This window comes from Mastacembelus armatus, chromosome 7 (genome assembly GCF_900324485.2).
Source record: "Mastacembelus armatus chromosome 7, fMasArm1.2, whole genome shotgun sequence".
In the NCBI taxonomy this organism is placed as follows: Eukaryota; Metazoa; Chordata; class Actinopteri; order Synbranchiformes; family Mastacembelidae; genus Mastacembelus; species Mastacembelus armatus.
Window position 1 is genome coordinate 3,611,551 of NC_046639.1, and position 22,425 is coordinate 3,633,975.

At 41.6% G+C, this 22,425-nt stretch overlaps 2 protein-coding genes across 3 annotated transcripts in view; one reads left to right on the top strand and one right to left on the bottom strand.

Moving 5' to 3' along the window:
* LOC113145633 (uncharacterized) overlaps positions 1 to 7,627 on the bottom strand; it is a 34,152-nt gene extending 26,525 nt beyond the window's left edge. For both annotated transcript variants that reach the window (XM_026332592.2, XM_026332590.2), the window contains exon 1: positions 7,300 to 7,627. The gene's annotated coding sequence lies outside the window, so the exon portion shown is untranslated. The remainder of the gene's footprint in view (positions 1 to 7,299) is intronic.
* A 4,895-nt stretch (positions 7,628 to 12,522) lies between these two features.
* The window catches only part of nkain4 (sodium/potassium transporting ATPase interacting 4), a 38,166-nt gene continuing 28,263 nt past the window's right edge, over positions 12,523 to 22,425 (top strand). Inside the window, exon 1 of the mRNA XM_026333129.1 lies at positions 12,523 to 12,790. Coding sequence (XP_026188914.1) covers positions 12,737 to 12,790 — 54 coding nt within the window. The 5' untranslated portion in view covers positions 12,523 to 12,736. The remainder of the gene's footprint in view (positions 12,791 to 22,425) is intronic.

Sequence of the window (22,425 nt, forward strand, 5' to 3'; positions counted from 1 at the left end):
TAGAACTCAGTGATCTCTTGCAGCTAGGCTCTTTTTATTTGCGCATAGTGTCTGGATAGAGTTAGTTGTGCTAATCATGTTATTAGCACTGTGAGTTTTCTCAGTAGAGTATTGATTTCAATGAAAAGAAAAATGTGAGGAAACATTATGTTACATTAATATTTTAAAGGCATTGCTGCACAGTATGGAAGAAGTAAATGATATCAGTAGTGATTTTCACTTTTGTTTGACCTGCTGGCCTTACATCCTTGATGGCAGTGAGATGTATGTTTGTGAAAATGAGATTTAGGTTCATATAGTGCATGGGTTCGAATAATTAGGTTACTGCACACTCTGGTTAATTGGGTTAGCAGAGATACCATGATAGCTACCAAAGTGGCAGGTCCAGCTTGCTATTGATCAGATGGGTGAATGAAGGGGACATACATAGCATTTCATTTAACAAGTGCAAGCACATGCGAACTCAATGAACGGCACACAGACCACAAACACAGACATGCCTAATTACACTGAAATGCCTCAGTTCTGACAGAGTGATAGAGGAAGTGTATAGGTCACATCGCATAAAATACTAAAGCGTATGTGTTTGTTTGAAAGAGAAAGAATGTGTGTCAGAGAAAAAGACAGAGACCACTTGGGACCTCAGCTCTCTTTCATGTGGAGGTGAATACATAAATAATAACATTACTGTATATCATCAAAAACAGCCCAAAATAGTCCCAGCTCTCTTTCAATAATATACACACACACAAAAAGTATTATAAATTCCCGATTCTTCAAAGTCATATCAGTAGGTAACAGTCTTCAAATTTAATAACGTCTGTATTAAAATGTCTAAATGATGACAAAAATGTCTTTTTTGCAGCAGTTACGCAACTTAAAGTGGCTTACGTACAGAGACAACAGTCTTCCTGATAAAAATCTATTCAGAATTGTCAGTAACGTAGTTGTGTGTCTTTAGGCTTTGATGAGCTACCTGCTTCCTTAGCTACCCATTATCTGACAGGATCTAGGTGCAATCTGCAAGGCGTCAGGGGAGGGAGGTACTAAATAAAGATATTTTCAAGGTTTTCAGGCACCAAGAAATCTCAACCCCAGTTGTGTCACTTCACTTCCTCACTTAACACAATCCGCTGCCTCCTAAAATAACTCGGTGTTTCTCTGAAGTCGGGCTCTTGACTTAACGCCAAGATAGACAGATCCGGTGTGTGCAGTGAAAAAGACTGTCAATGCATAAACCACAACATTTACACTGCAACAAGCACGCAAACCCACTGCAAGATCTGGAGATTGATCTTGTGTGATCGTGCTATGCACTCTGTGATAGTTAGACGTGTAGTTTTGGCTGCTGAGGTTTCCATTTAGGAAGATCACCTGCAATCAGCCCTGTGACAAACGTTTATGACCTTTATTTCACTAATGCAAACTTGAACTGTCTAACTGACCTTATAGAGAAAATGTCAAGCCAACGTGTTTGACACCAGCCCTTGTGTAAAAAGATATTTCCAAATCTTGCTGAGTGCCAAAAACCATAATCTAATTGGATTAACCCTCTCTTGCTCATGTTTTGACTCTGCTGTGAACTATTCTTTAAAGCCGAATGCAGCCTCTGGAGTGGAGTTCAGCTTATGATGATCTCTCTTTCCACAAGCCCCTCTTATTAAGCAGCACCACTAAAAGCCCAAGGATTCTCTTACTAAACCAATCAATACAGAATCTGCCTCGCCACAGTCCCTGGAGCCCTCGATTCCACCCTTCATTCTTCCTGCAGCTTTCACTGTCCCTAAGGTCTCACTCATTCATGGAAGGCATGGGGTGAGGCGGATGCTGCTGTGTATGTGTATGTATGTATTTGTGTAATCCTGCTCACCCCAGGCAGTTCTGATATCACATGCACCACTGTTTTAAACCTTGGGAGCAGGAACAGGTGAAAATGGTCCGTTGAGGCAGAGCTAAGGAGCAAACCGCCTGTTAATGAATAAATAAACACACCAGTCAGCATGAATGCACCGTTGTCCTCAGTACTCTTAAAGAGTGCAGACGCTGATCTTCCATCACCAACACCTGTGTGACTGTCAGAGGAATCAATAAAAAGCTACTGCTGGAAAGGTGAATTCGCCCACCAGTGTGCGCCGTGCTTACGATGACTGGCTGTGTCTGGAACAGGAAGACGTTTACAGCAGAGTCACACAGCTCATATTGATGTGAATATCATAGCTGTGTTGCCATATTTGAACAAAATATTTATATAATGCTGTCCATATTCAAATACAGACAGATGGCTTAGGAAGATGTAGAAACACACACACACAGCTAAATACTGCTCAGTTCTATTATGAATCCATCACCATAGAATAAGAAAGTTTAGCTACTTGTCTGTCATCCAGCTTAGTTTGTTGCCACTCTGATGGAAGCTGATGTATGCTGGTAGGCTTCTGTAGAAACACATCTGCGCCCACCAAGTTGCCGATCAGCCTAAATCTGAGCTAGAAAACCAGTTACACAAAGCAGAATTGCGATAGAGAATAGCATCCCCTCTCCTCTAATGAGACCCGGATGATTTGCTCTGTTTACGCAGATTAAACGCTTGTTGATATAAATACTTCCCCACCCACAAGAAGAGACAATTTCAAACTATAAGAATGAAAAACAAAAGTGTCTGCAGCTGGAAGGCTTTTTCAGTGAGGTGCTGAACACAATGCCCTATATTCATAGTGTTGGAAAAAGACATGCTAAGTCAAATTTCACTTAAAACCGAGATGCTGCACAATCACAGATACCCTTTTAGACTTTTACATTATTGGAAATTAAATCCACACAGGTCTTTAAACTAAGTGGGCACCTACACTAGGTTGGAAGCTGAACAGTGACCACAATAAATAACAAGTGAAAATCCATACACATTTATTTTAAAGATATCTCTTTTGATATGCCATTATCAAAAGGTTAAAAAAATCAAAGAGCAGTGTAATGCTAAAAGTGAGTTGAGGGTTGAAGGAATATTTTCTAGGGGATTCCTCCATTTTAATCTCCGGTTTCACTTGCTGCTGAGACCTAGACAGCTTTTCAAACTTCCATTTCTAGTTAACAAAGCACCAAACACTGGCACAATCTTCAGCAGAGGAAAATGTTTTCCCTCAGTTCACGTAGCTGGCTTCTAAGTGGGAGCAGAGGATGAAGTGCACTATCTACATGTAAGAATGGAGCTCCAGTGCTCAGAAACAAAGCATTTTATCTCATGTTCTTGCTCTATAATTGTAACACATTAGACATAGCATGTCTGTATGTAAATCACTGTTTCTTTGTTTTATTTATTGTGATTGCCCTTGTGCATAGATGTGTTCAGGGACATTAGGCTGTAATGCTACTGAGACATGAATCAATACTTATGAATTACAGTGCTCCTACTCTAATGGCAAGCTGTTGCAATACTATATGAAATGTAGTTAGTGCACACTGAGATGATGGATGCTACTGCACTGGAGTATTAATAAGGAGGATTCTATATAATCCAATTAAATATAGATTGAAAAATCAGGATGAGAATTGCTATGAATTTTGAGATTTAGTGAGATTGGTTACGAAGGTAATTTGCTTTTTCTTTTCATCTTCCTATGAGAAGAGTAATTGAGACTATCATAGATGTGCTGCACCATCATTTGATTTTGATCTCTGGTTGCTATGGTGATCTTTTTTGTTTAAATATGGTATTATAGTGTGTGTACTCATTGTCAGTGTTTAGTTTACCACTGAATTACACAGATGTAAAAAGGAAAACTATGTAAATGGAATTCCTTGCATTCATGCATTCCACATCCCTCTGCTTGTCATCCCTTGTTGAATCTGTCACCTATTCCTTTTTTTTCTTTAGTGCCCATTTCCTTGTTTCCTCTCTTGGACTCTTCAGTGCCTCTTATTGCCCTATACACAGCATTAATAATTGAGAGCATTTTATGCAGACAGTGAGTTTTGGTGCCCTGAGCCCTTTGGTCACGGGTCCATGGCACTAATGTTGGGTGGCAGGTCGGTTTGAGGCTCTGCACTCCAAATCCAGGCTGGGGCACATCTGCCTGGTTTGACTGGCCAATCTATGGCCCCCCAATCCCTCAGCTATTTTGCACACAGCTGACATGCACACACGCATATGCACATGCACTCTTAGAGGATTCACGGCCCATTTACTCTGTGATCTGTAAAGCACTGTGCTTCTTTTACAAACAGCCAAAGGCAACAGACAATGATGGACATTTTCAAACTATTAGTAACTGAGAGCTACTCTGTTCTCTCCTATAAACATTATAATCCTCACAAACCTACCATTATACACTCTCTCTGTAAGTATAACATGTATCAGACAGAGTGGTAGGTTGTATGACAAATAATTACACTATTTATAAGAGAAAATGATGGTGTGAGTGTAAAATGGAAATTACAGTATGTCTGAGTAAAGTTAAAGTGCATGTAGTCACCAGTAGTGTGTGTGGATGACTGAGTAGTATGAAACTCTATGAAATGATGTGTGTGCAAAAGAATGACTGTGCATGTGCCGGGAAGTATTAAAGAAAGTGTTTTATTTGAAAGAAAGATAGTTTAAGTGATCGGGAAGGTTGAAAATCAGCTTCTGATTGGCTTAAAGCTTTCTTACCAACAAAGCCCGTATCTACGCAATGCTTGGGCTTCAAGGGGAATTTAAATCAAGCCACCGAACATTAAAGAGCAACTTAAAATCCATCCAGTTTCTTCAGGGCAAGGTCAGCAGCAACATGATCTGTCTGATTCTTTACCTTCTCCTCTTCATGGTTTTAAAGGCTGTGAGCAAAGCAGGAAATGATAGTTCAGTACTTTTTATGTTTGAATCAAACTCGCACACCGTGATTGTAAGTAATAAATATTTACTCTAAGATACAGAGTACTATAGTTCTGTTTTATACACTCTACACATTCTCAGTCACACACAGCTGGCAGTATATGCCTTGCTGTATTCAAATATTGTGTATGTGGACTCACTGTTTACTCATCCAAAACAGTCTAACAACTCCAACTCTCTCTATTATTTTCCTCTTCTTGTTTGGGTGTGTTTATGGAGCTGAGTCACAAACAGTGTCTGGTCACCTCTACTTCTATCTTTCTTTGATATTTGTATGTAATTGCTTGATCTTTAAAATTGTCTTTTCTTTCACGCTGCACACATTTAGAGTACAATATGACGTATGTGTAAAGGACAATGCCACTGTGATGGTGTGTAAGGGAGAGCATTGGCTATTTACAGTGATAGTGGCCACTTTATTAAGTACACCTGGATAATCTATTGCAATTTAATGGAACAACTCTGACATAAATTCTACCTTTTCCAAAGTTTATCAGAATCAGAATGAGCTTTATTTATCATGTTCTGTTTTTGTTAACACACACACACACACACATATATATATATATATATATGTGTGTATGTATATATATATATATATATGTATGTAATGTATGTATGTGTGTGTTTGTGTGTGTGTGTGTGTGTGTGTGTGTGTGTGTATGTGTGTGTGTGTGTGTGTTTTTGCATGAATAGAAGATGGATGGGAAGAAGTCATGTTTCAGGCGTGTGTGTTTATTTCTGTTAGAGGACGGCGGGAAGGGATGATGGGACGAAGGGTGGATGAAAGGAGACAGAGGAAGGAGGGACGAAGGAGGAGGAAGGAGGAAGAAGGAGGAGGAAGGAGCGCTCCAGTCCTGTCGCCTTGGGTCCATCAATGCCCTGGGGGCCATCTGACTGTTCTGTCACCCTCTGCAGAAGGCTGACTCTGCCTTAAAGTGCTCGGCCCTGCGCCTGCATTTTGACATGCTTGATGTTCAGTACATACACAAGGAGAATATTGAGAATGCCTTGGGATAAATACAGCACACAGGCTGTAAGGGAAAACGCTTTTTGTTAGCTTGGTGAACAACCACGAATAGAGTAGCTCCTATGCAAAGTGTGTGTGGACAGGTTGTGAACATAACTGCCCGAGGTGCAAAACCAGAACTGGAGTTTCATCACTAATTTGAAATACAAGAGATTCAAGAGTTAAGCACCTCTCAGCAAAACTCACTTTTAGTGAGTGGGGCAAAGCTTCACACTGGTGATTGTGTAATGCACTGACGTATCTGTGCCAGGAAATGTGCATCACATCTATACATGACGCTTCTTTCATAACATGAACTTAACACGCAAGCTGAAATGCTTATTCCACTGCGCTCCTGTATATCTGCAGCTGGCATGAGTGTGGTGTAATTCAGGGGATCACTCCTCAATAAGGCGGGAGAACGGGCCTCAGGGGTGACCCTCCTGCTTAAGTCAACACAATGAGTGTAATGAGGTGAAATACACACACACACACTGGAGATGGGAACCCTTGCTGCATAGTAAGTGGATTTCATTCATCTACATGCACTGAGCCTGCTGTAGAAGTTCTACTCACACCCACACCCACACATTCAGCAGCACAGCCAACACTTCACTGTGTAGCTTATTACAGGTGAGAAAATCATTACAGACTGAATCACATATATAACTGTGCCAGAATGAATACAGCTTTCTATATCGCTTAGCAATCACATCATTCAAGCTAGACTCTTAATTTAAGACAACAGGGAAGCTTCACCAACAACCAAAAAGAATCCTCAGTGTCACTGGTAAAAATGAAATTGACAGTAAAAGCCTGTGTTTCTGTTTGACATGTCTCATCTAATGAACCCAACAGTCACTGACTTCATCAGTTCCAAGTCCATAATGAATCCATTTTGCTGTGGAAGTAGGCCTGGTGCCTTCCTTTTATCATCACATACTGTGCAGCAACCCACGCCCTCCGGGCCATCAGCGGATTAATGACGAGAGCCTGTGAAAGGAGAGCCCCTAACTGAGTCTTTATTAATTAGCCTTCCACTGACACTGAGGGCGCAGTGTGCAACACATGTTCACTCTAATCAAAACTTTAAAGGAGCATGATCGACCGCCTAATTACTGCATGGTATTAAAGCTTGATGTGTGCATGCATTAAGATGCATTAAGTTACGGGTGTGCGCAGGGGGAAAGTGCACCATTTCCAAATTAACACGGCAACTTTCACACATCGCTGACCAGCCGGTTAGGCTGCACTTTTCTAAGAAGCCTGTGAATGACTGACCACACAGGTGGAATCGACTAGGACATAATTCAGAGGCGATCAAGACGGACAAGCACACAGAACTGTCCAAAACTGTCCAGACCTCACCAAAGTGCAACCTAAATGATATAGACAGAAATGGGGTGTGTTGTAGGCTACTCACTCGCCCCCCGGTGCGTTAGAGGAGCATCCCGGTCTCTCGCGGCCCGCTCTTCAGATGACTTCTCCTGGGACAGCGCGCCTTGATCCTCACTGTCATTCTTTGAACAGCTCCAGCCTTCTCACTGCCTCCCCTTACTCTTCTTCTTTGACTTCACATGGAAAAGCAGATGCATGCCAAATGAAATTCGCCTTTGGTTTATGTTTCGAGGTTTTTGTCGTCCGTTTCTCTGTGTAGAGCAGAAGTGACAGCAGCGGATTCCTATTTGAGGGGATGCTGACGCGCAACCGGAGGGGCTCGCCTCCTGCCTTTCTCATCTGGCTCCATCAGCTCTGTCAGGCAGCACCATGTGACAGAAACTACTGTGAAGACAGACACATTAACCAAACTGATTTCCGATTCAACCTTTCAAAATAAAACAAATGAGGGGTATGTAACATAAAGCTCTGGAAATAAAAAAATACAGTAATAACAGTAAAAATAAAGAAAATAATAAATAAAAACTTAGTGCAGCTTTCTTTAATTTCAGAGTTGACAACTGCAAAAATGTCATTGAATCTAACTATAGCAATTTGCAACATGTGTACATGAACTTAATATATTCTATATAAAAAATATTTCATATTCAATTAATTTCTAACCTGATATTGAAAATAGACATATGGATTGATTGATTGATTGATTGACTGATTGATAATTTATTCATCCCACATGGGGGAAATTCAGAATACCAATTACAACGATCTTACAGCAATAAGCAAATGAATGCTAAGAATAATATTGATTAAATTCATATTACAAAATAAACAAGAATGTGTTATGTTACTGATATAACTGATATATCCATCCATCCATCCATCATCTATACCCACTTAGTCCTAACCAGGGTCACAGGGATCCGCTGGAGCTTATCCCACCTCTCTTTGGGTGAAAGGCAGGGGTACACCCTGGACAGGTCACCAGTCCATCTCAGGGCCCTGATATAACTCACAATATATAATTTAAAGGCTTTTCAATGTAATTAACTGTATTTCAGATGTCTAGGGGTCTCAGTAACTAAGATTCAGAAACACTAAATCAGAGTAACTGGCAAACCATTTTTTCTTGTTTTTGTTTTGTATTGTTTTGTTATGAAGACTCCTTTTGTATGATGGAACTGCCTTTAACAGTTTTATCTCTTAGATTGATCTAAATTTCTTTGGGTTAGATGTAAAAAGCCTCTCGCTCTAACTAGACTTTTCTTTTTTCTACCTCTGGCTTTCACCTAGACAATAGGTTTTATATGATTTAGGTTTGTTTATTCTGTTTATAAAATACAGCGAAGTTAAAAACCTTCTAAAAATGCAGTTTCATATTTGTGATAAAGGATATTTGTAGTAAAGCAGCATCCAACCTAATGACATGCTTTTATTTTGATAGAAATCTAGCTAATTTCCTGCACCTTCCCGGATTATGTCTGGCTTGACATATCTGTGAGTGCACCCATTCAATTAAAACGACCACACAGACAAGCGCCTTCAAGCGGCATGTGTTGGAATAACACCAACTGCTCTGTGGCCCAGTATTTCTTCACTAAAGCATAATCCCATTATAAATTATTGACATGCTCCTCATAATAGCCTCTGTATTTATTCTTCATTGAGTCTGGAACTTTCTTCGTGCCAAAATAATGGGGAAAAAAAACAGATGACACTTTGCCCTACAGATTCATAATCTTAATTTTTTATAAGCACAGGGTTAAATAAAGCATTCATGTGTCTGCTGGGCAGCCAGTGGTGGTTGTAATGTAAAGCTATATGGGTTAGATGGTGTTGATGAAGGCAGTGTAGAGTTGAAAGGGACTGGTGTATTTTGCTGATGGTTTAACATTAGTTTATTTGCCACAGTAGGTATAAGTTGCATCAATGCAAAACTCTGTGTGCTGTTTCTGTGTCTCGCAGCAGCTCCACTGGTGAAATACAGCATAGCAGGCTGAATAATGACATCATAAGCAAACTGCTATTGCAACACAATAATCTGAGGAAAACAAGTCATTTTGACTGATGTAAGCAAAGTAAGAATCTGCTTTTCTCTTGCGTCTCTGTGAACTTAAAAATCTGAATTGGCTTTTAGATAGTAAAACAGACTTGACTGTGTGTGCATGAGGAATTTTGCTGGTGTGTCTGAGCGCCAAAACGTGTGAGAAGAGAAACAGAAGGAAAATACAGAAAGAAGTGACAGCCTCAGTCTCTGTGAAAGAGAGAAAAGGCTTTGTCCTTTTCATTTTTTTTATATTGTTGCCCACTACGAGCCAGACTCTTGGGTCTCGTCCACAATGCAGGTCCCTTCAGAGCAGCTCACCACTGGCTGCACTGTCACTTCACATTAGTGTCTTTGTGGAGAACAGCAGCCCCCGAGGGCCGGGACACACTTGTCATGAAAGAAGTGCTCTGGACACGCACACCCACCCACTTACACACACAGAGAGTTGAGAAGGAGGTGTCGGGCAAAATGGTGAAAATGGGAACACAAGGAGAACTTCCATCAAAGCTTCTAATAGAACTATAACAGTGACCTTATTTCAGCCTGTCCTCTCTGTCAGTCTCACTCTCTCTCACACCCACCCACCAACCCAAACACACACACACACAGACAGTTTTTTACAGCACACATTCAGAAAACATGTTGTCATTAAAAATGCAGTTACAAATGAATGAGTTTCATACAGGAAGTAGTGCATAACAGTTAGTAACGTATTCTACTAGTGGTTCTTAAACTATGACAGCTTTTACAAAAAGATTAGCTCCTGTCCTGAGTATACACACACACACACACACACACACACACACAAATGGTTACTCCATTTACTAACTGTCTTGAGTCAGGATGGTTTTGTCAGGAACAACATACCCCATATATGATACTGACATAAAAATGACTAAACTGTTGTCACTAAATTTCCATTGGCAAAATATTTAGCCTTCCAGTCCTCAACACATTTCAAGTCAGGTGCACAGTCAGAGACCTGAGACGCTCAGCAGGATGCGCCACCTGACTGCTGAACGCACAGATTACATAACGCAATAAAGCATGTGCCCAAGAATGAGACAAAACACACACGCACACACACACACACACACACACACACACACACACACACACACACTACTCTATTCCACCTGTCTGATCAATCATTTATAGGCTTCTTAGTAAAATTACTGGAAGAGACACAAGCTATTTATTATCAGAGCACTAAAAACTGGACAGATGCCGGTGGGTACATTAGTGTGACGTTTAAGCTTCAGCGTAATTTGTCGGTTTCTGAGCTTTCATGATGAAATAAGTTGTTTCATGCCTGATCGCCGGTTTCCATAAATACCCGCTGGTTATTTTTGGCCACGGGGGGAGGATCTCCTCCTGGGACCCGCCTGGACGCAGGTGGGCAGGGCGGCTTGGGACGTCGGAAGAGAGAGGAGCGCAGCCGTACTTTAAAGGCGCAGAGCGGAGGAGTGTGTGATGAAATGAGATGTGAAGTGTTCCCTCAACCAGCCCGCAGACGCGTAAAAGATTTATCAAGCTGGTGAGGAGAGAAGTGGGACCTGCCTCCATACTCTCCGAGACAGGAGGAGGAGGGTGACAGAGAGTTTTGCTTTTAAGATCTTTTCTATTATAAATCACACCGAGCACTGACTACCCAGAAGGCAAATGGAGCTCCAAACAATGGGGGCAGGAAGGAGTTAGGGAGAAGGGTGGGTGAATTAAAATGAGTATTAAGGAAAGTCAGCCGGACTGGGAATTTCCATCCATCCATCCATTCATTGTTTATCCTGGTCCTTTATTAACACCCGTAGGTAGATTTGTTTTGCAGTTTAAGAGAGAGCAGCGTCCATCTTGCCAAACATGATAACAAGCAAACAATAGACAAACACTATACACACAAACACGATGAGAGTGAATAGTAAACAAATAGAAGTGCTCAGTGCTGAACTGAAACCACAACTTCTTAAAAAACAAAACACTCCGGTAAGGCAATGTGGTAGGGCTGATACACACAAACACTCACACTTACAGGTAATTGGCCTACATGTCTTTGGACTGTGGGAGTAGGAAACCCCATGTAGAACATGCAGTCTCCAGAAAAGGTCCGGGGTGGGATTCGAACCCTAAACCTGCTGTACTAGGAGCGTGTGTGTAAAAACACGCTGGCATAAAAACAACAACAATAAAAATAATAATAATATACGCCCAAAACAATAGTAGTTTATTTGTAACAAGGATGTCCAACACTCAAAAGCCCCCAGAACACTTGTTAACTGCAGGCAGTCGTAGGGAAAATTACATAAACTGAGCTGAGTTTGGCTTCCATTTTGTATAATAGACCTCCATCCATTTTCTATACCCGCTTATTCCTAACCAGGGTCCCAGGGATCTGCTGGAGCCTATCCCAGCTCTCTTTGGGTGAAAGGCAGGGGTCCACCCTGGACAGGTCCCCAGTCCATCACAGGGCCACATAGAGACAAACAACCTCACACACTCACACTCACTCCTATGGGCAATTTAGAGTCACCAATCAACCTGACATACATGTTTTTGGACTGTGGGAGGAAACCAGAGTACCTGGAGAAAACCCACACAAGCACAGGGAGAACATGCAGACTCCACACAGAAAGGCCGGGTTGCGAACCCACGACCTACTTGCTGTGAGGTTACAGTGCCACCACAGTGCTGCCCGTGAATAATAGACTTGTAACATTAAAATATGAGCTGCACTGCTTTTTAAAATCTTCTGTTTGATAATAGTCACAAGATGGCGCTTGTTCTCCACCAGCAGGAGCTCTCAGAGCAGCTGAACTAACAGCTCCTCAACAAGCCCCTTCTGCCACAGCACAGTCATTAAACCCGAAATGAGACGCTCACATCTATTGTTAATAAACCCCAGTACGAACATTTGGCCACAATATGCCCCAAAACAAAAGTGTCACTTCATGTGTAGGTGATAGTCATTTATATAAACCCGTTTTAATTGGCTTAATGGGAAATACATTCGGTCACCATGGCAATAAATTAATTGCGGATGTTAAAACATGGTCAATTAACAAGTGCGCACTTTCTCGTCTGCCACACCACAAACAGCGTTCAGAAACCAGTGGTCGGGTAAGTCAACCCCGGTCAACCACCCCCCCGCCCCCAACCTCCCACTCTCCTCCTCCTTTTCTTTCCCACCGGCTGCAAACATTCACCCAGCCAGTCACCTCAAGTGCGACAGGGCGGTTGGAGCGGAAACAACCAGACACACTCCTGCTACTGGTTTTGGTCCAGCAGAGAGACACCGGAGCAGAAGAGGAGATGGGACGCGGGTGCTCGGGTCAGGACTGAGTGTGGTCGGCACATTGAAAGCTCCTCCGACCAGTTTCCAAATCCTTCTCTCCCGCTCAGAGTCACGTTTTACACCGCTGACACAATGGGCTGCTGCAGCGGACGATGCACTCTCATCTTCCTTTGCACTTTACAGCTGGTGAGTTCTCTGCTTGTTGTTTGAACAAGTTTATAATGCGACAAAACAGTTTTAGGGCTGTCATCATATTTTTAAATAAATGATAAACTACTTTGTAATTTACTGTCTTTCTATGTGCTGTTGCAGCACAGACATGGTAACCCACTGTAAAACTTCTGTAAGTATGAGACACCGCAAACACTTCATGTTTTCTCGTCTCCTCCTCTCTCGTTTAGTGACATTCTCGTGTAATAATATTCCTCTGGGTTAAAACATTATGTGTTCTGAGCCCATTCTAAGTGGATAGTGTTGTTTTCTAATGTGCCTGATCCGTGACACAGAACATATGGCACTGGGGTTGGTGTTAGGAAGTCAGCTCTTCTGAAATAGTGGCACTGTGATTTACTGCACTGTGGCAACTCCGCTGTGTTATTTGATGAAAATGCATGAATACATTTATGGATTTGCTCTTTTGAATATTGTAATGGTGAATATTGAATATTGTAATGCTGACCTACTGCCAGCTCAAACACACTGGAGTATCATCCAAAGGCACCATCATGTAGTTCTGTGTGACTGGCTTTTTCCCCATAGCCCATGCTGTTGCCTCCTGATGAAAAACATGTAAACTGTCTGCATATACTTTAATTTCTTCTCTGATCTTAAGATTTGAGAATTTGCTCTTCAGTACTTCAAAACAACAGCTGCACAGACTTGGAGAATTTGGGATCAGTGAAATGCGACTGACATTTTTGTAAAGGTAACTGTGAGGTCTCAGATTATGTTTGACTCACAGGCCAACTTGCCTTTGCCACTATCCCTGAGGTTACTTGGCAGAGTGTGACAGGAGTTGTTTATGGTGGTATTAAACAGTGAGGTTGCTCAAACCGTAAGCCCCCAAGAAAATGCCACTTTTAACAGCTAAGGGAGCAATGAAACTTTCTTCCCACTAAGCGTCAAAGGGGAAATTTGTGATGTATTGTATCTTGCATGAGCAAATCCCAAAACAAAGAAAATGGAACAAAAATGGTATAAAAATGCAGCTAAGGAAAAACACCCACCCCCTTCCTTTACAGTCTTCTATTCCTCCAAACCAGCATTTCTACAATAACCCACAGTTTCTGGCTACTGCCTGGGTAGGCACACACTGTCACACACACATACACGATATAAGAATTTGTTACCCAAATTGAAAATAGTTTTTTCAGAGTAAAAAGATTAAGACAAGTGTTTGCTGTAGTTGTTTCTTGCTGTCATTTGAAGGAATTCCTGCCCCCTCTGGCCTTAGTTTCCTCTGCCCTTTCCCTGCTTCATTTTCAGAATTAATAGAGAACTGGTGTGTGTTTGTGTGTAACACTGGAGTGTCTTTAGGGTTTTAGCTCTGTAGCTGTAGATACATTAGATATGGGGAGTAGGAAATTCAGGAGTCTATTTGGTTTAAGTTAGAATCATCTCAGAATTGCTTTCTAATTAAAATTCTCCCTCATGCTCTGATGACAAACACAAACACATGGGGCTATGAACCCACCTTGAGGAACACACCTGTTTTTTTTCCTTCCAGACTTCGGACCTTTTTGCCTCATTAAAGAGAAGGACGTTGAGCATTTGTTAAGAGGTTATAAAGCTGTCAGCAGGCTTCCTAAAAAGTCCCTGAAGACTCCTGGAAACAGCTTTATTTTCCCCTGGTACTATTTCTGGATGACCTGATGCTTCCTGTCTGCAGAAACACACACTCATACACATACACATCTGCACACTTCTAATGAGTTTAACCTGGAAAAAGGGGTTGCATTAAACCCTGTGTGACCTTTTTAAAGGTCATCTAGCTGTAGGCATGTGTGTTTATGTGCGTGGGCATGTTCATATTATTATATACATGTGTGCATGCGTGTGGAGCAGCACAACGGGGACCACCCCACTCCCCCCTGGCTCAAACCTATGCATTGACAATGAGGCAGGTTATTCCCAGTCCATTACAGGCTAAAACTACTATTAACAAAACAACATGCTCTGCTTTTCAGATGTAAAAATAGCTCTTGCGAACCGCTGTGTGTGCTAATTAGCTGGGCAGAGTGCTTTGATCAAACCTCTTTTGGCATCTCGGCCATCCCCTAATTGAATTGTGGTGCGCTTTCCTCATCAACAGGCCAAGCGGTGGGACTCATCTCTCTAGGACAGAAGGCAACAGATAATGAGCCTATATTGATTGAAACGCCTCTGTTCGCTCTGCAACTTAACTGTTCCAGACAGTAGGGCTAGATGGATGTCAGAACACCGATCTGCTTTAAAGAATGGCGAGCATCGGAAGGAAGCACTCTCTAATGATTTGTTCGTACTCTGAGATGCAAGCTGGTTGTTTGTGGCTGTGACCTAAAACTGACCTGATCAGATATGGGACCAAGTCCAGACATATTTTGAATGTCAGCAAAAGGCCTAGTGGGGGGACATAGTCCTAAATGGGTCATGATTCTGAAAGCAGCTCTGTGGACAGTAGGTGATTGATGAAGTAGGCCTTTTTGTTGGACTTGCTGGGTGTTTTTTTATTTCTTTTTTTCAGGAAAGGGCAGACAGGAAGATACACACACGAATAATCACTCTGAACAAGGTTAATCAGCTCAGAGCCGAACATTGACCCTGAAAATGCCTGGCCGTAATGTTGCACTGATTGATGCAACCTCACGAGGGACAAAGACCCAATTTCATGCATCCGTCTTCACACAAAGATAGATCTGAAATGTGCATTATCCGTTAGTAGGTCCAGTGTTGGCCAAAGATTACAGTAGTAGGAAGGGGAGTCTTTTTGGGCCTCTGACAAGATGAGAGAAATAAAGAAAGGAACTGGGAGGGGTTTTGTTTGGTTCCAGGAGAGAAAAAGGTCTCCGTGTTATCACTGTGGAAGGCTTGACGGGATAAAGTGCTGTCAGTGTGGTGGCAAAGGCAGCAGAGATTTGCAAGTTTTGCCTCATCTTCACCCTCAAAACTGTCAGACTACCTACATGCACTATGTGAGCGTGTATGTGTACGTAGTCTCGCATCCCACTGCCCACTTTTCCTTTACTTTTTTTGATGACATAGCTAGAGAATATACTAACTTTGGAGTAGGCTTTAGAGAAGAAGAGCGGGTTCAAACCAAGTGCTTCTAGGAAAGTTTTAGCACAGAAGTAGAGCACCCTATCCTGAAGAGTGTTATCTCTAAAGATGCAACATTATCCCTTTGCAGGCATCACGTCATCTACAAAGGGTTTATGATATTTTTCCACCCTGCTTTCACTGCTAACTCTTTTCCTTTATGGAAACACCAACATTCAAATTTAATATTCATAATCTAAAAGATGCTGGATGTCTATCAAAATACTGTCTCTCCCACCTCACCACTCAACACAGGCATGTGTGCTGACAGACACACGCACAAACACGCACATGAACACAAGGTCTTAGGCCATTGCTTTGATAATGCACCACGCAACTGCGATTAAGAATAATTACTGCAGCTGGGGCAAATTGCATGGCAATAAAACGGTGTCTGCTACAGGTGTGAGAGTTACTGCTACTGCATAGCCCTGTTGTGTCTTGCCAGTTCCAGAGGGCTTCTATCAGTTTTAGCTCTTACAGATGCTGCAGACATCTGCTTGGGAAACTTATTTGATATGTGCTTTGCTGAGTACATATGTGTAAGTTCTTTAGAATAATTGAGCATGTGAGCATGGAGTCCAGTGATCAATGATAATGAACTGTATTTCCTTGGCTCTGCCAGGTTGATGGAGGAGATAGTGGGAACAGAGTGAACGGTCACAGCTCTTTTATCTCTCTGTTTCTTTGTCTTTGCCTCTCTGGGCCTGCTATTAAGTTTTCATAAAGCCTCCCTGGACTGTGATTCATATCACTGTGAGCACAAACACATTTTTTTTTTTTACTGTTTGCTTTGGCTTTCACAGATGGCGGCAGAATAAGATAGCATCCCTATCTGAATTATCCATGCAGAAACAAAATGTGGTGTCTGTGTGAGTTAGACACAGTTTGCTATACAGAGATGGGCTCCCCATAAACTAGATGTGTTCAGCAAATGCCAACAGATGCCAACAACAATATAGTTGTTGCTTATTAGATGAGTTCTAAATTTGGGAAAGTAGATTTAAATGAAGCTGTACCAGTATGTGCTTAGGAATTTGAAGACAGTTACCACTATTAACATATAGGTTATACACATGCATTCACATGTATTACTATTAGTATTCACAATACTAACTTAAAACAGACTAGCATTTATTTAAATGAATTGAAAACCTAGTCTAGTTAAGGAATTAAAACAAAATACAGCAATGTTAAATTGATACTAGCTAGCATGTCCTAGAATATCCCCAAGGCACAGTCCCACCAGTGCGCACAACTGAGTTGGCAAGTCTGCTAAAGGTTGCTGGCTGAAATGGTTCAATGGAGTAGAATCTGGAAAGGCATGATCACTGATAGAAACTCTTTTACTAGACAACATCCATCATCCATCCATGATAGGTGAGGGGGGGGTGCATCTGGAGCAGGAGCCAGTCCCAGCTGACTTTGGGTGATAGGCAGGGTGCACTCTGGCCAAATTGCCCTTTTATCACAGTGCTTTACTAGCTACCAGGACAATTAAAATTACATGAGCAATGGTTGGAATGGTTGCAATGGTGTGGTGGTTAGCACCATTGCCTCATAGCAAGAAGGTTCTAGGTTTAAATAGCTGTAGAATTTGAACATTCTCCAGATGCTCTAGCTTGCCCCCAAAGTCCAAAGACATGCAGGTTGGGGTTAGGCTTACTGGTGATTCTCAAGTTATTTGTCTTTATGTGTTAGTCCTGTTGTAGACTGGCAATCTTTCCAGGGTGTAGACTGGTTCTCTTTCCAGGGTATAGACTGGTGAACTTTCCAGGGTATAGACTGGTGAGCTTTCCAAGGTATAGACTGGTGAACTTTCCAGGGTATAGACTGGTGAGCTTTCCAGGGTATAGACTGGTGAACTTTCCAGGGTATAGACTGGTGAGCTTTCCAGGGTATATCCTGCCGCTCGCCCAGTATCAGCTGGGATTGGCTCCAGCTGACATTAATCCCGAATTAGACTGTTGTCAGAATGGATGGATGACCAGTAATTAAAAACTATGTCAACACAGAAAAAAACAATTGACTTTTTATTGTCTTTCACATCTTCTTTTCTTTTTGAAGGTCATGCAGGTTGCAATGGTTAGGTAAAGTAATGTTTGTGTATTTGTGTGAGAGGATTGTGCCTGTGCTGCTAAATGGCCCCCCGGTGTTCACTGCTGATTGTGGTCTTGACCTAGACTGTATTGATTGCTAGGCTTGAAAAGCCTGGATCGACAGAATGGGGGACCCTGACGGTCCTGTATGGCCTTAGCTGCAAGTACCAGCCCCATCAAAAAAAAAAAAGATGATGAAACTGATTAAACAGCAGCCTCCAGTGTTTGTGAAAAGCTGTCTGTGTTAGTGTTGTAGGTCACGGTGGCTGGTGAATGCATAATGAATTCATACTCAGACTTTTGGAGCTCCCCTCAGCATGTCAGCATCTCACCTGAAAACCTAATGCAACCTGGGAATCACACTGCTTGAATGTGAAATGAATGTTCGTGCTCCACCCTTAACCTGTATCCTTTGTTAAAACACAAGTCTTTGTATTATCTCTCCTTTCCATTTTTTTTTCTCTTCTTGCCTCCTCCTCTGCATGTTTTCTCCCCCTGTTAGGATCCCAGGTTGGAATATGTTTGAATTATTGATTACTATCTGATTTATCAGTGAGGCTGAAGCTGCTGGAGATCTGGGGGAGATGCAAATTGAACAGTTGGGAGAAAGAGAGAGAGGGAGAGAAAAGGGGGATGGGTGATGGTTTGACCTCTCACTCTAGGCCAATTATGAGCATGACCCAGAGACTCAAGATCTCTATGTTTAGCTTTCCCTCTCCTCCGTTTTATGTGCCTTTCTAACGTTCCGTTACCATGGCAACCTTTACGTATACAGTAAGATGCTGAGAGCCTGCAGGAAATAAAAAGCAACCTGGGAGAGATGGGGATTTATGATGCAAATCTGAGTTAGCGTGCTGAAAAGAGAGACGAGTGCTGGTAGACGACCTTAGGGGGTTGGGCTGCATAGAACAGGGTTCAGTATAATTCTGCTCTCAAGACAACTGTCACTCTAAAGATAGCTCTCCTTACATATATAGTCTTTAACCTCACCACAGAAATGACCCACCCAAAATGCAGTAGTCGCACGCAGCTGAGAGACTTTCTTGCTACCAACTTTATCTGTTTCCATTTATTTTATACTTTTGTTTGAGGATTGCTGTTAAACAGATGAAAGCAGCCAAGCAGCCAGGTTTTATACTAATTGTGAAAAGGTAATGACCTTTTTGTTTTTTGACCTTGCCTGGAGTTTGGAATTAGGCTACTGCATTTTTGTTGGTTTATAATAATATGTGTATTCTTTGAAAATCCATCTCCTCCTTCTCCCTAGTGGCTTTTTCCTAACTGTTCACCATTTTAATGTCTTCAGTTTAACAGACCATTAATTATGTGGTTATAGTGAAAACCTTGGGCTGGCAAACGTGAGTGGGTGTGCATGTACACATCCACATCCAAGTGTTTCTGTGTGTGTTCCACATGAATGACGCTGCAATATTAAGCTATAATGGAGATAAAACTCAAACTATTTGCAAGCCCATTCCTCTCTTTCCGTTCCAGCGGTTCCAGCAGTGTCATTTGTTATAGTATGCCATCGAATAAATTGCTTTGGGAGCACCACAGCTGGGATGGCTATCGTGACAGAGCACACACAGTTGAATGGCTGCGAAGGATATTCATCTTGCTCAAATCCCTTTACTGTTTTTGGCATTCAGTCCTTGTTGTACAAGCGGCTGATGACTTCACAGCTGTTTTTGCTCTAATTGTTGTGTGATCAAATGGTTGGACGGCAGTTATGCACACAGTGTAACTTACTCTAGTGGTGGATGAAAGATTAAGAGTGATGTTATGATGAAATGAGCAACATTACTGACTAAATTATGGAAAGCAGAGCTGGGGGATACAGACTGCTGACAGCTGTTGGCCGTTCTTGACTGCGTATCCTTGATGAGAATTTCCTCTGCCGCAGCTAAATTTCCTACTTGTTAATTGGGGCGAAACCTAAACAGCATTTTGTAAGATCTGGGACATAGTGAGTCAAAAAGGGAGAGAGGATTGGCCAGTTTAACATGCTCTCATTTCATCACTTTTCTTCCATCGTTTCCTTTGTTGGAGTGTTTGGGTTTATCTGCTTTTGTCAGCTCCTCTAAAAAATCTATTATTTTTTGTGTCTGTATTTGTTAATGTCACCTGATATACTTGGTCTACACTTGTATCTGTGTGTGATGCGTGTGTGTCATCATGATGTCTCATCTTTCATTTTCCATACAACACCCACACAACAAACACCGACTTTGGAGTCACAAGGAAAAGACGACAAATCACAACACCGAGTGCTGCTGCATTCCTTTTCAAGTTGATGCAGTAAAGTCTAAATTAGCCTCTGATAATCCAAACATTGCTGCTACCTTGGTAGGGAACTTAAAAGAAATGTTGGTTTATGGTAAAGTGGAGGAAGAGTGATAAAGGCAGGATGTCAGACTGAGCTAGATAAGACACCAGCCATGTGAGGAAGGATGTCACAGTTGGCCATATCTTAGTAAAATTTGCTTCATCATGAAGTCAGCTTGTTAGATTTTTGATCTTTTATTTTGTTGTGCTGAAATCCCTTAAATGCTGCCTGGTCAGTTTTGTGCAGGCTGTTGTGAGTCAGAAAACGGTTTCTGGCTGAAAAGCGAGATGTTAAATGAAGCTCTGACTAATATCCACTACCCTGAAAATGTAGGATGATAATTTAAATAAAATAATAATTAATAACAGTTAATGTGAAAAACGATATCTTTAAGTTGCTGTCATTAAGAGTGAACAGTTAAAAATGCTGAATGGTCAAAATTGTGAGTGTGCTTTGATCAGATTTGATTGACAGTCAAAACTGCCAGTAGCTGTCATTCTTATTCAGTCCTTCTTAAATCCCCACTGAGGCAAGTATGGGCAAGTTCATCCCAGCTCAACTCTTATCCAGTGAAAAAGCAGTGGGATTTTTATTTACTTTGTATACATATTAATGAATGTCTCTGAACATGTAATATAGATACACCATTTCACCAAGGAGGTTATTTTCTTTTTCTTTTCTTTTTTTTTTCAAATGAAATACTGGCTGTTACGACTTGTGATATAAAGACGCAGTTTTTTGGACTTTCACTACCCCTTCTGTCGCTGTCATTTGACACTCATCAAGTATGTGGGTACTCAGAGGCTTTTTTCACAGCAGACATTCTGACTTTCCAGAGTAGAAAAGTAAAGGTGTTGATAAGACATGACAGTGTGACAAGAAATAATAATAATAGTGAAGTAATATGCAGGTGTTATTTACACCTGTGCTTAATTACCACTGACATGTCAAAATGCTTTTTATTTCATACTAGAGAAGTAAAGTCAACACGTTTTTTTCACTTGCAGATTAAAAATATGTTTTTCACACACACACACACACACACACACACACACACACATAGGTTTAATAAAATAAAATAATTTTATGTGTCAGAGATTTACTGTTATCTATGGGAACTTACATGTATTGTCCAACTAAACTATTTTCCAAAGTGGTTGAAAACTTCTGAAGGTAAAGCAAATGAACATGGAAAAGCAAAGCAGAGGAGACGAGATGTGGGATAGGAAAACTGGGAGATGGGGAGATAGAAAGGAGATCGGAGTGTCTCAGAGTGGGACAACTTTAACCAGTAACAAGGTCAGTTAACAGAGGGGACAGGACAAGGACTCTCAGTTGATGTGAGCATGGGCTGTATACAGAGAAGGGAGAGCTGCTTTCAACTCAACCTAATAAGCTCAAATGATCTGACCTCAAAATGACTAGGGGCTCTAGTCCAGAAGAGGTTTAGAGCTTATTCCTAAATTGAGGAACAATAACAGAAACACAGGACAGATGACAAAAGTGAAGCTTTAAGTACCGCAGGTTGCCAGTGTCCATAGGGAGACTGATCAAAGCGCTGGCTTTTATCGTGATTCTTTCAGGGGGACGGATTTGTGTGTTCCCAATAGCATTGAGAGATTAGCATGTTATTAGCACTAAGAGCACTGGAAGATGAACTTACTTCATCTTAAACAAAGAGCTATTTGTTTCATATAGACTTGCAGTAGTCACTTTGCAAAAATCAAAGCTACCTGAGCATTTCATTTACCACGACCTATAACAAGTGGTGTTTGGTGAAGTACAAAGGGACCAGCTACTGTGTTTTACTTTTCAGACTATATTTCAAACAGTGAAGAAGAAAGTGGCTTATGACGGCACCCTACCCCTTAATCCCTGTCTCAGCTTTGCTAGACCAGGCACCACCAAGGGCTATCTATCTATCCAGCTCTCCACGTACCCAAGCCACACACACTCCCCATCACACACATACTGAGAATAGCCCCATTAGTTACACAAGGACCAGGCAGGCACCAGAGTATAATGACTTTACCCAGGCGAGAGGTGAAAAATTGGATTGGAGAAAGTTTTTGAGAAGTACTTTACTGCCTGCTGAGAGTCAC